Source organism: Calypte anna, chromosome 23 (assembly GCF_003957555.1).
Source record: "Calypte anna isolate BGI_N300 chromosome 23, bCalAnn1_v1.p, whole genome shotgun sequence".
NCBI classification, from domain to species: Eukaryota; Metazoa; Chordata; class Aves; order Apodiformes; family Trochilidae; genus Calypte; species Calypte anna.
The window spans coordinates 557,320-569,792 of NC_044268.1; the positions used below are offsets into that span (position 1 = coordinate 557,320).

Consider the following 12,473-nt stretch of genomic DNA (forward strand, 5'->3'; position numbering starts at 1 on the left):
GCATCCCACATCCCCAGCCCTGGGGATGTCCATCAAGAGAGCCAGGAGAGGATATTTTGGAGCCTCCCACCAAACCCCCACCATTCCCAGTTGCAGACTGGAGCTCCAGGGGCAGTCCAGGGAGGTGAGCTGCCCTTCCGGCGTGCAAATTTGAGCTGCTTTAATTCCTCCTCCCTCCGGGGCAGCTCCATTGGTCTCTGCCCTCCCGTCCCACTATCCTGACCCAGATCAGGGGTGCAGCAGGGGAACCCCCATCACACACACACACACACACACACACACACACACACACACACACACACACACACTCACCACCTCAAGCTGATGCTGGTGGCAGCCCAGAAGCAGCCTGGGCTGCCGAAATGGTGGCATCTGCTCCACACTCATGCTCTGCCCAGTGTCCTTCTACCATGAAGATAAGTCCTTTTGTTGGGTAAACGCGGGGCTGTGACACAAGCAGGTGGATTTACCAGCTGGATCCAGGGGCTCTCAGCCCACCCACACCCATGCCGAGCACCACACCCCACAGGGGTGGGTTGCAGCCAAAGATTTTTAAGTTATTTTTCTCCCAAATATTTTAAGCCTGGCAATTGGTTTTGGCTGAAATAATTGAGCAGAGAGGAGTGTGGGCTGGGGCACAGCTGTCCCTCCTGGGACTGGGGGGGTGACCTTCCCCAGGGCTGCAGTCAGGGACCTTAATTCAGAAGAAATTTGGGTGGGGGGTGGGAGTGGGACCTTTTTTCCCATCAGGCTCGCTAGTCAGCTGGACCGAGGGGGGTTGCTCACCATGCCGGGCTAGGAGCCCCCTTCCTCGGTCTTGGGGGGGGTGGGAGGTAGGTCCCAAGCGCATAGCAGAGCAATGTCACATGGAGCCTTACGGAGGGACATGGATTCCCGGGAGAGATGTCACAGCCCCCAGAAAACGTCTCGGCGCGGGGGGTGTCTGTGGGGCGGTGTCTCGGGCGGTGGGGGGTGTGTGGACCCCAGTGGCGAGGATGGGGGGCGGGGGGAGGCGGCGGGCGGGGCCCGGGGGCGGGCGGGCGGTGGGACCCCCCCCGCGGAGCGTGGGCCGGGCGGGGGGGGAGCGGTGGTGGGCGGGCGGCTGCGGCCCCGGGTGCCCCAAGGGCCGCCTGGAAGCGGGAGGAGTCCCCGGGGCTCCGGTTCGGCGCTCGGCATCCTTCCTCCGGCATCGGCACCAGAAGCGACACCGGAGCAACATCAGCATTAACACCGGCACCGGCACCAGACCAGGTACCGCCGTTAGCCCCAGCAGAACCCAGGTGAGCAGCTGGTGGGTGCAGGTGAGGCCCTTGGCCGTGGGGGTGGGTGATGCTCCTTGCCCATGGGGACCCGGTGCCCACCGTGGGGAGTGGGTGCCCCCCGGGACGTGGGTGCCCACCTAGAGCAGCCCATGGGGCAAAGGGAGGGTGCAGAGCTCAGGAGATGGGAGACCTCAGGGGAGCAGATTGATGTGAGGGGGAGTTGGGTGAAAGTTTGCTGCAGGCTGAGGTGCTAAGCAGGGCAGGGGGTGACTCTTGAGAGCTAGGGGGTCCCTCACCATCCTGCGAGGGGCAGGTGACTTTGGGGAGGGTAGGGGTGAGTAGCAGTTGGATGCTGAGCAAACCTTGTCCATCTCATGGTGGTTCCCCTGGCACCCACCCCGGACCCCCTCTCCCCATTCTCCCTCCTCCCTGGCAGGTTCTGCTGTCACCACTACCCCTTCCACCCTACCCCATCCTCAGATCAGCTAACCCAACTACTCCACCCCCTACCTCCAACTCCAGCCCTCAGTTTCTTAGATTAAAGCTTCCCAGAGGATTTTGGGCCCGGGGAGCTGTGGGGGTCCCAGGCAGGAAGAGCCCAGGGAGAGCCGGGGGGATGAGCACCGCCCTGGGCAGGAACCATGCTGCTCCTGTGCTCCCGGGCACATCCTCTCCGGAGGAAAGGGCTTCCCCAGGCACAACCACTCCTCCCTGCCTTCAGGGCATTATTTTGGCAGGTTGCCCCTGCAGATGCTTGGATCAGTCCCTGGAGCTGGCTCCTGTCCCCTGGCTGGGTGGCGGTGCCCACCGAAGGGATGGCAAAGGCAGAATGTCCTGGGTTACCTGCCCAAATACTCAAGCCCATGAGCTTAGGGGTGTCCACCAAGGACACCACAACCCTTGCTGTCACAAGGGGCTTCCTGGACTCCTGCTGGGATGTCCCCCCTTGTCATGGCTGGCCAGGAGAGGTGGGAGATAAAACTGGGAGGGGGAAATGGCCATGCTACCATCTTCATCCTTTATCATCTCAGCATCTCCCCCCAAAAATCAGGAAGATTTGGAAGGGGAAGGGGAGTGGCAGAGTTTCCTCTCACTTTTTTAAATTAGGTGGGGCCACAGCATTTCTTCCTAAGATGGGCTGCCAAGAGGCTGTGCCCAAGCTGTCCCATCCTTGGGGATTATGCCAGGATGAAGCAGGAGACCTCACAAGGCCCTAAACTGGTTATTGGGATTTTTACAGCTCTAAAAGTGCTGCTGCTCCCTGCCCTGTCCCTGCTAGCCCCACTGGGGGCTGCTGAGGTCTTCAGGGGCTCATGGAGGTCTGGGCCAGCTCTGGGTGTCCCCACAGGTGGATAGACAGTGTTGGGATGGGGGGTAGAGAGGGAGGCAGAGGAGGTGGCAGGGGGACACAGGGCTGTGGGGGGTGGTGGCTGCAGCCACTCTCGGGGGACCCTTGGGGTTCAGCTCCTGGTTCAGCTCTGGCACCCATTCCTGGCCTGGCCTTGTGCTCCTTCACAGGATGGAGTGCTCCAGTCCCCTGTGCAGATGTGGCACCTCAAAGGATGGGGACAGGAGCCACAGCCCTGCTGTGACCTTGGGTCCTCAGGCCTGGCTCAGCCAGGGGTGATGGCTCCTGCTCTGCTCGATTTTGGGGATTTCAAGCCATTCCTCTGATCCTGGGATGCCTTAGCTGATTTCTCCCCTCTTCAGCTTTCACTCCTTTCCTCACCAACTCCCCAAGGGCTGGGTATGACAGGTGTGACCCCAGGTGTCACTGAGTGACAGGCGTTGCTTTACCCATGGGGGTCCCTCTCTGGAGGGGCTGTAGGTGGGTTTTTATCAGCCCCACACCAACGGGGCTATTGGGTCTCCCCCCTTGGACTCACAAAGGAGGAACCTGGGGGAGATGGGTCATGAAAGAAAGCTGGGGTAGGGCTCTTTGCACAGGCATGTAGCAAGAGGACAAGGGGCAATGGTTTAAACCTTGAAGAGAGGAGATTGGGATGAGATATTAGGAGGAAATTCTTTACTATGAGGGTTCTGAGCCCCAGGTTGCCCCCAGAAGCTGTGGCTGCTCCATCCCTGGAAGTGTTGAAGGTTGGATGGGGCTTGGAGCAACCTGGGATGGTGGGAGATGTCCCTGACCATGGCAGAGGGTGCAACCAGAGGATCTTCAAGGTCCCTTCTAGCCCAAACCATTCTCAAAGTGTCCTCTCTGGACTTCCCTGGGGAGAACTGGGACCCAGGAGAGGTCGGGTGTGTGGGAAGCAGTGAGGTGCTGTGTACTGGGAGCTCCAGGAGGCTGGAGAAGGGGACCTGGGATATGGTTATTCCCTCTCCAGTGAGTGGGGTCTGATGCACACCCTGAGGCCAAGTTGAGGTTCTCCACCCCCCTTCCTTCTGCACCAGGGTTTGGGGAGTTTTTGGGCACAGGGTAAGAGCAGCAGTGATGCTGCACCCTCAGCCCCATCCACGACCCTCTGCCTGCTGAGTTTGTAGCCCTCTGTCCTGTGTCAAAAGCAACTGGGTCTGGCCCAGGAATGAATTTGGGATGGGCCAGAGGGGATCATGCATTCCAGTTCCATCAGTGCATTTGGTGTCTGCCTGGGATGCTCCATGGGCTGCTCCCACTGGAGAAGATGCCTCAACTTTATCAATTTATGGACACATGGACCTCATCTCAGATGTGTTGGGATTAATCCCCCTCCAGAGCACTTTTTCCTGGCCCAATCCATGTCTGCAGGATCAAGAGGGGGTTTTCCCTGTGGTCATCACCCTTTGGGGAAGCCAAGCCAGGACATGGGGCAGGGGCTGAGCCCTTCCCAGACTGGGGGCACCCAAATTGGGCTTAGCAGCACTGGGGTTTGCTCTGGCATCCTTTGGGTGGGGATGTCAGTGGGTGCAGGAGCTGGAGAGACCCCAGTTGGAGTTTCCCTGGGTTTTGGGAGGGAATTAAACTGAGCTGACCAGGGGGGCTATTGATTACCCATCACTGGCAGTGTTCCAAGCCAGGTTGGATGGGTTTGGATCATCCTGGGCTGGTGGACGTGTCCCTGCCCATGGTAGGGTTTGGAACTGAATAATTTTAAGGCCTCTTTCAACCTGAGCCATTCTATGATTCCTGAACATGACCAGACCAGGATTTACTCTTCATTCCTCCCAGCATCTCCATCTTATGGATGTCAGGAGCAAAACCCACCACTTGTGCTCATCTCCCCCTTGGCATACAGGAATTCCAGGGAGCAACAATTCCCCGTGTCCCATTCCAGAGTCTTTTGTTCTCATTCTCTTCCTTGGATGAGAATTTAGGCACCAACAGCCAGGATGAGCCCCATGGCAGGGCCAGTGAAGAGAGGAACTTCTGTTCAGTCTAGGTTGGTGTTGGTGAAGACAAGTCTCAGGTTTCAGGGTGAAAAAGAGATTTCTAAGTCCTACAGGTGGACTGGAGAAAAAAGTCCCCAAAAGAAAAAACAAGTCAGCCCTAAAGCGTGCAAAAAGAAAGCAGGCACAGTGCAGGATGATCTTAAGGCATCCTTGTAACCCAGGGAGAGGTTTGGGTGGAATAATTCAGGCCTGAGATTGAGCAAGGATGAGATTAAGCCCAGACCTGGTCCAGGCCAATGCGGGAGAGCAGGGAGGGAGCAGGGGAAGGGAGAAGAGGGATGTCAGGAGGATGGAGGGGAAGCAGAGACACTTCCCCATGTCCCAAACCCATGGGTGAGCAGGAGCTGTGAAGCAGAGGGACACCAGGCTGGGTGAGGAGGAAGGGTGTGCAGGAGAGAGGAGGATGGTCAAAGCACAAAGCTGGAGGGGGAGAGGAATCAGGACTGAGTACATCAGCGTAAGGAGGAAGATGGGCAGTGGGAGCCCACATGTTGGGTGCCTCCTGGGCAATGGGGTTTGCTGGGAATTGCATCCCATGGAGGGGCCAACCCCATGGCTACCAGGATGTGTGGGACCTCCTCAGGCTTGGCCAGGGATCTGGGGAGCTGCCAGAGTCACCTCCTCTCTGTAAATCTTCTGGTCTGATTCCTCAACGTTTTGGGAAGGAGTTGAGGCCATGTGGTGAGGAGGAGACTGAGAAAAATGGGGGTGGGTGGGAAATAGTATGAGACCTCAATGATGCTCTGAGCACCCTGGAGCTGGTTTGCCTGGGTCCCTGCACTTCTTTGCTCTGTGCTGTGTCACCATCATTTGAAAGGTGCCAGGCAGGTCCAAGATGGCCCAGTCACCTTCCCAGCCCACCTGGAAACCCGGCGACTTAGAAACAAAAGTGTCTGTCTATGGACAGAGGTTTTGCTGCCAGGGGCAGGCAGGGTGGTTACCAGCATCCCAGCCAGCACCTTCCCACCATCCTGAAGGGATCATCATCTTGAAGCACTTGTGCTGGGATTTCCCCATGCTCTGGTCCTGAAGCAAACCCTGCTCTCCATGTCACTCTGCATCTCTACATTAAGTATTCCAGCACCAGCCAACAGCCCTGGGAAACCCTTTTGTTTTCTCCCACTGGTGATGATGACTTTGAGACAAGATTTATTCCAATTTTTCCTTCTCACTGGGATCCTGGGAGATGTTTACAGGCTCCTGAAGCCCATCTATGTGGCAGTGGGTGCCTGCTCAGCATCTCCTGAGCTCTAGGCTCTGTTGGGCAGGAACAAACATCCCTGGAGATGAAACCACTGGGACCAAAGCTGCTGCCTCCACAAGGGAGCTCTCAACTCTCCAGATTTTATCCTGTGTTTAATTATTGCCATCTGCTGTTCCAGGCTTCAGGGGCTGCTTGCACTGTCTGGTGCCTGTTGGTCTCTGGTTAAATCAGTGCTGTTTGATTCTCCTCTCATGTGGACTCATTGATTTTCCTGGATGATGCTTTCATCCCTTCTGATCCAGGGCAGCTCTTTCCTTCCCTTAAACATCACAGTGGCACCTCAGTAAATACATCCCCTTTTTCATCACATTCATTGGTTCTCAATAACAGCAAGGCCGTGGAGATGCCAGTGGATTTTCAGAGGCCTGCAGCATCTCCCAGCCTGCTGGACACAGCACATCTGGAGTTAAACCAGTGTAAGAATCCACCTTATAAAGAAAGCTCAGAATATCCAGTGGTGCAACCCCGGCTTCCAGATGAGCTTAATGATCTGTCAAGAACTCTGAGGCTGAAAAAGCAAATCCATGGTTAAATGAATTCCATGCAGAACTTGACAGCCATCGCTGTAGCAGCTCCCTGGTCCTGAAGACTCCAGAGCCCTCCCAGTTCCTGCACCCTGGCAAGGGGAACACACTGGGAAGTGCTGGCCAGTTGGTGTAAGCATGGTGGGGACCACAAGATGTTCCATCATCCCCATGCTCTGGGCATGGGCTCCATGGCTGCAGCCACAGATGCTGTTTTGGGTGAGCCCATGGGCATGGACTGATGCCTCCTGAACTCAGAGTTCTCGTGTTAGAGGGGATATCCCAGGAGTGATTCATGGACGGGGGCAGGAGCCCTGCCTCCCACAGCCCACAGGCACAGGAGCTCCCCAGGCTGCTCCAGTGGAGATAAGAGGTGGGGCAGCACCCACAGTGAAGCTCAGGAGATGTTTCCAGCAGCAGATGATCCTGTCTGGAGCTTGGATGCTGAAGACAAGGTCTAATCCTTCACAGGCTGGACACTGGCCATAGGGTGAGGATCTCGCTTCTCTGTGCTATCCTCTCATGGTCACTTTGCATCTTGCCCACTGCCCTTCAGCCAGCCCATCACCTTCCCCTCTGGTGCTGTCACAGCCAAACTGAGTGTCCCCAGACCAACCCCATCAGCTCCACACATGCCCATGGGTGTCACCTTCATGGCACCTGAGCATCAGGGCTCAGCAACACCGTGGGGACAGGGACATGGGGAGCTCTTGTGTTAGGAGAACCCTGGGTTGTGTGAAGATACCTGAGAGCATCTCAGCCTGGATATGGGCCTGCAGGACATCTTCTGGGCTCCTGGTGGCCTCTGTGCAGGAGGCAGCTCTTGCTGGTACTCTTGCCCAAGGGACTTGCCCAAGGGGACACAACACATCCCAGCATCATGCCCTCTCTTCACCCCTGCCCAGTATCTTCCTCCACAGATCCTTTCCTGGAGGGATTAAGGTTTATTTCTGCCCTTCCCTCCCGTATCCCATTAGGGGCATTAAAGCAGGGGACAGCAGCCCTGAGGACCTTCCGTGTGACTCCAGAGGATTTTTCAAGTGGAGACCACACTAAGCCTCCCTGATACTGTCCCTGCTTAGAGAGGGAAATCCCCTCTGGCCAGGTGGGTTTATGCCATGCTCCTTACCCCATTCTGGGTGGGGATTTGCTGCTGGGGGGCTGGGGGGACATGGCAGCACCTGACAGGAGGTGGCACTTGGACCTCACTCCCATGGAAGTCCCAGGGATGTGGGTGCTGGGGACAGCCTCGTGGGCTCCCTGAGACATCTATGCTACATCCTCAGGATTCCCTGCCCTGGGACAGGACAGGATTCCCTGCCTCCCCCCCAGGCAGCCCCAGAGAGCCACCGATGTTTTCTGTGTGCACACACAGCAGTGCAGGGAGCATCACGTCTCTGACGTGACTTTACCACCACTGGTGGGCTGCAGATCCTGCTCTTGTCACTCCTGCTCTGTGCCTCAGTTTCCCCACCCATGTCGGGGGCTGCCCCGTGACCAATCACCTCCCAGGTTAATCACTCCCCTCCCCTCACCCGCAGCCGGGGTCAGCACGGAGCCTGCGCTCAAGAACTTGGGGACCTTGGTTCGTCCTGCACTGGAGAGCGACTCCCAGGGGGACACCGGTGAGTTCACCCACCCCACTTCAGGACAAGCTGCCACTGCCACCAGCCTGGGGACACCAGTCCCAACATCACCACCAGCACAAGGCCTGGAGGGGACAGGGCTGTGGGGGTGATGGTTGGGGGTCCCTGCACCCCATGAGTGGGTGCAGGGGCATTGGGAAGGGTGGAGGCCACCCCTGTGCCACATCCTGCCTTGCAGCTGCTCAGCAGGAGCCACTCTCCTGTGGACACTGTTGGGAAAAAGTCCCCTGGTGCCTCTATGCCCCCTTAGTCCCCCTTGCTGTCCCACATCCCAGCAGGGTGCCACCTCTCTGTCCCCATCTCTGCTCTCCATCCACCCCTTGCTGCTGTCACCTCCTCCTGCACACCCATCAGGATGAGAGGTCCCTGCCAGGACAGCCCATCTGGGTGCAGCCCCCCAGGTTTCTGTGAGTGCCTTACAAGAGGACACAGCCTCTCCCACCCCTGGAAGGACCCTTCTGCTCCCTCCTTCCCACCCCACCCCAGGAGTTCACCCCCTGCCCAGGTGGCAGCAGGAAGGCATACAGCCAGGTGTCCCCACCTCCTAGGGGGTCCCTGGCTGACTGGGAGACACCGAGAGAGGGGAAATATCAACCCGGGTAGCCAAGCAGGACCCTGGGCATGGGAGAGACACAGCCCCAAGCCAGGCTGGAGGGTACCCGGTAAGGCTTCCTCCATGAGGCAGGGACCAGCAAAGGTCAGCACCCAAAGGTGCCACCCCCGGGGACTGAGGAGCCCGGTGAGCAGGGTGGGCTCTGCGGGGGTTCCTGGAGAGCCTGCGAGCGGGATGGGAGCTTAGCTAGGGGTGCTGGAGCATCCTGCCTGGAGCAGGGGGAGGCATGATGGGAAAGGGTTCCATGTCTCTCCAGGGTTAGCATGACCGAGGTAGAACCCGTGCTGGACTTCGCCTCCTCCGGGAGAACCGGCCGCAGGAACGCCCTGCCCGACATCCTGGGCTCGCCGGCCGGGGTCAACCCCTCTGACCTGCCCCTCAAGCTGGCAGAGATGTCCCTGAGCGCAGGTGGGTGCCGGAAAGGATGGAGGAGGAGGAGGAGGAGGTGGGACCAGCAGCGGGAACCGGGGTGGCGGCTCACACCCTCGTCTCTCCTCCTAGGAAGCGCCCAGGAGCTGCAATCCCCCTCGGCAGAGGTGCCCCCCCCCGCAGCCCCCTAGCCCCGAGCTGAAGGACACGTCCTAACCCCGCTGCCAGAGGGGACAGTGCTAAGCAGCGGAGGGGACAGGAACCCGCGGAGCTTCAGCCCGTAGCCCGCCGCGTTTTTCCTCGGTGCTACCGCGGAGGGACCTTGGGTGTGGGGGGGTCACCCTCCATCCCCCCGCCACGGGGGGAGCATCTCACGGCTGGGACCTGCCGGGACGAAGGGGCGAGTCCCACCCACGCCCTGAGCGAGGACCCTTGGGTGTGGGGGAGGATTTTTTGCCCCCTTGGCGGGGCAGGAATATTTTTCTTCTGGGGTATTTGGCAGAGGCGAGTGTAGCGGCTTGGCCGGGGGGTGGTGGGGTGGGATGGGAGGGATCCCTCGGGGGATTCTGGCTAAGTGTGGTGTCACTGTGATGTTTTGGGTACCACCCCCGTCTCCTGGCCTTCCTTCCTGGGGGATCCAGGAGTCTGGCTCAAGGAGAGGGAGGAAGAAAGCACCGCAAAGCCCAACAACCCCACCCCTCCTCTCCTAAGCCCTTCGGAGAAGAACCCCCGCGGCAGTCAGTCCCTTGCTGAGGGGTCTCACTATGGATCGGAGCACCCCAGGGGAGTCCCTGTCCCAGAGATTCGGGGTTCGCGGCTCCTGGGGCAGGAGGATGCTGTGATTTCAGCAGGGGTGAGCAGGGTGATGCCCCCCCGCCCTCCCCCCCTGCCCCAGCCCTGCGCATCACCACAGCACGCTGTGCCAGGGCGACACATGGGTGTCTGCGCCTGCACCCTTCCCGGGGACGCCCCCTTCGTGTCTTTCCCTGGGAAAACCCAGAAAGGGGGAAGCAGCAGCGATTTTGGGGTGCCGGGTTCCGCGGCGCTCGGGGGTAGCTGGACCCAGCTCATCGGGGACTGTCACCTGTAGCTGTCGCTGTGGGACCAGCAAACAGATCCCGAAGGTCGACTTCGGCCACCGCCGGGGGGGTGACAGGGCCCGGGGCCACCCACAGGGCCACCATGTCCAGCGGCACCTGTCCTCAGCACCCCAAGGTGGCCCTGGCCATCGCCACGCTGTTGGACAAGGACATGTGCCTGTCCCTTGGTGTAGGGGCAAAACCGTACAGGACACAGCGTGTCTGTGCGTGGGCACCTGCATGGTGGGCATCTGTGTGTGTGCCTGGACACCCGTGTGTGGTGGGAATCTGTGTGTGGGCACATGTGTCCGTGGGCATCTGTGCGTGGGCATGCGTGTGGGGGGGCGTTTGTGCATGGGCATCTTTGCATGTGAGCAACCATGTTGGTGGGCACACGTGTGTGTGGGAAGCCATGTGCGTGGACATCCATGTGTATACGTAGGCATCTGTGTGCATGAGTACCCATGGGTGAGCACACGTGTGCATAGGCATCTGTGTGTGTGGGCATCCATGTGCATGGACATACGTGTGTGCGGGCACCCATGATTGTGCATGGGCATCCATGAGTGTGCATGGACATCCATGTGCATGGTCATATGAGTGCATGGGTATCCCTAAGGGTGTGTGGGCATCTGTGTGCGTACATGTGCACAAGCACCCACTTGCATGGGCACCCATGTATGTGGGCATCTGTGAGTGAGGGGATCCATGTGTGTGGGAATCCGTGTTCTTGGGTGTTTGTGTGCACGGGTGCTGCTGCATGCACGTGGAGCCACACGCATGGGTGCTCCTGTGGGTGAGCATCTGTGTGCATGTTTGTTCATGTGTGTGGTGTTCCTGTGCACGAGTGCTTACAAGCATGGGCACCCATGTGCCTGGTGGGTGTCTGTGTGTGTGTGTGTGTCCAGGTGCATGCACACCTGTGAGCACGCAAGTTCATATGTGTGCACACATGCTCATGTGCATGGTGGGTCCCTCTCAGCACGGGTGCCCACGTACGTGGGTGTTCCGTGGGTGGGCAGTCACACACGTGACCGTCCACACCTCTTGGTGCCTCTGGGGGACACTCAGAGCCCACATGGGGACCAAGGCCACACAGATATGGGACACAGATGCCCAGGAGGGGACAGGAGACACTCCCCACCCTTTTTCCCCCCAGGGCCCAGTGGGTAGCTATCAATGGGGGCTCTGGCTCCCTGGGAAATATCATCAGTCTGTCCCTGAGGAGCTGCACCCTGTGGGGTGTCCCGGTCAGGCAGGGGGACATCCATCCCATGGGCTGTGTGCCTGTGTCCACCTGGGGAGGCAAGGCGAGGGTCCCTTCCGGGGGTGGTGCTGGTGGGAGGAGGCTGAACAGGAGCTCCAGCTATTTTTGGGTGCCTGCAATGACATCCTGAGGCCAGGAAGAGGGAGAAGTGACGCCACATCCCTCCCAGACCTGGCCACTTCGACCCTGATGTCCTCAAGACTCTGGGGGACATGATGCAGCCACCGGGCTTGGGGACACCCAGTCCCTAAATTGGGACTCCCTGATGCCTGGGGACGGGACCGGGGGTGGCACGTCCCCAGGGAGCTGTGGGTAGGAGACACAGGTGACCCACTGGCATGCTGCAATCTGGCCCCAGCCCCATGGCCACCAGGGTCCGACATGAGGGAAGGAGGGGGACACACGCTGTGGGTCCCACGGCTGTCCTTGACCCCTGTGTCCCCTCAGCATGGAGCATCACTGGGAGCATGTGTGTGTCCCTATAGGCAGGGTAGGGACAGGGTCCCCACACACATCAAACAGAAGAGGGGGCAGATGTGTCCCCACAGTCCCCCTGGCTGCTTGACCTCCCCACCGTGGTGCTCACTGCTTCCCGTGCCTGTTTCCCCAGCTCATCTTCCCACTGCCCAGAACACGTTATCCTGAAGGACACTGTCATCGCTGGTGTCCCTGTGCCATGCCCCATCACCAACAGACCACAGGCAGCACCTGTCCCCCACCCCTCCTCCTCGGAGCTACCATGGGGTGGCTACACACCCACCGTGCCCAGCTTTGTCCTGCCTCAGTTTCCCTATATCCCGTGTCCTTTGGGTACCCCATATGGCCAGCACAGAGACCATACCCAATTAATGACACAACTGACCCACTCCATCCTTCCCCTCTCTAACCTCACCCAGCCTGACCCTCTATCACCAGGGAGTCCGGACAGAGGTTGGGGGCCGGAGACAAGCTCGGGGTGGCTGGGGCCGCGGTGGCCGCTGGCAGCGCTGCCGAGAGGAGTATTTCTGGAGCCGCTGGTGCTCTTTCCAATCATGTGATGAGGACATTATTTAAGGCGGTTGCGAA

The 12,473-nt window shown here is 59.2% G+C and overlaps 1 protein-coding gene across 1 annotated transcript; it reads left to right on the forward strand.

Annotated features, from left to right (window-relative positions):
* Nucleotides 1-1,243: 1,243 nt before the first annotated feature.
* Nucleotides 1,244-9,412, forward strand: LOC115599584 (cAMP-dependent protein kinase inhibitor alpha-like). The gene is given in 5 exon segments (XM_030464498.1): nucleotides 1,244-1,280; nucleotides 7,976-8,059; nucleotides 8,950-9,101; nucleotides 9,195-9,229; nucleotides 9,231-9,412. Coding segments are annotated over 3 exon segments (228 nt in total). The 5' UTR covers nucleotides 1,244-1,280; nucleotides 7,976-8,059; nucleotides 8,950-8,956; the 3' UTR covers nucleotides 9,279-9,412.
* Nucleotides 9,413-12,473: the final 3,061 nt, after the last annotated feature.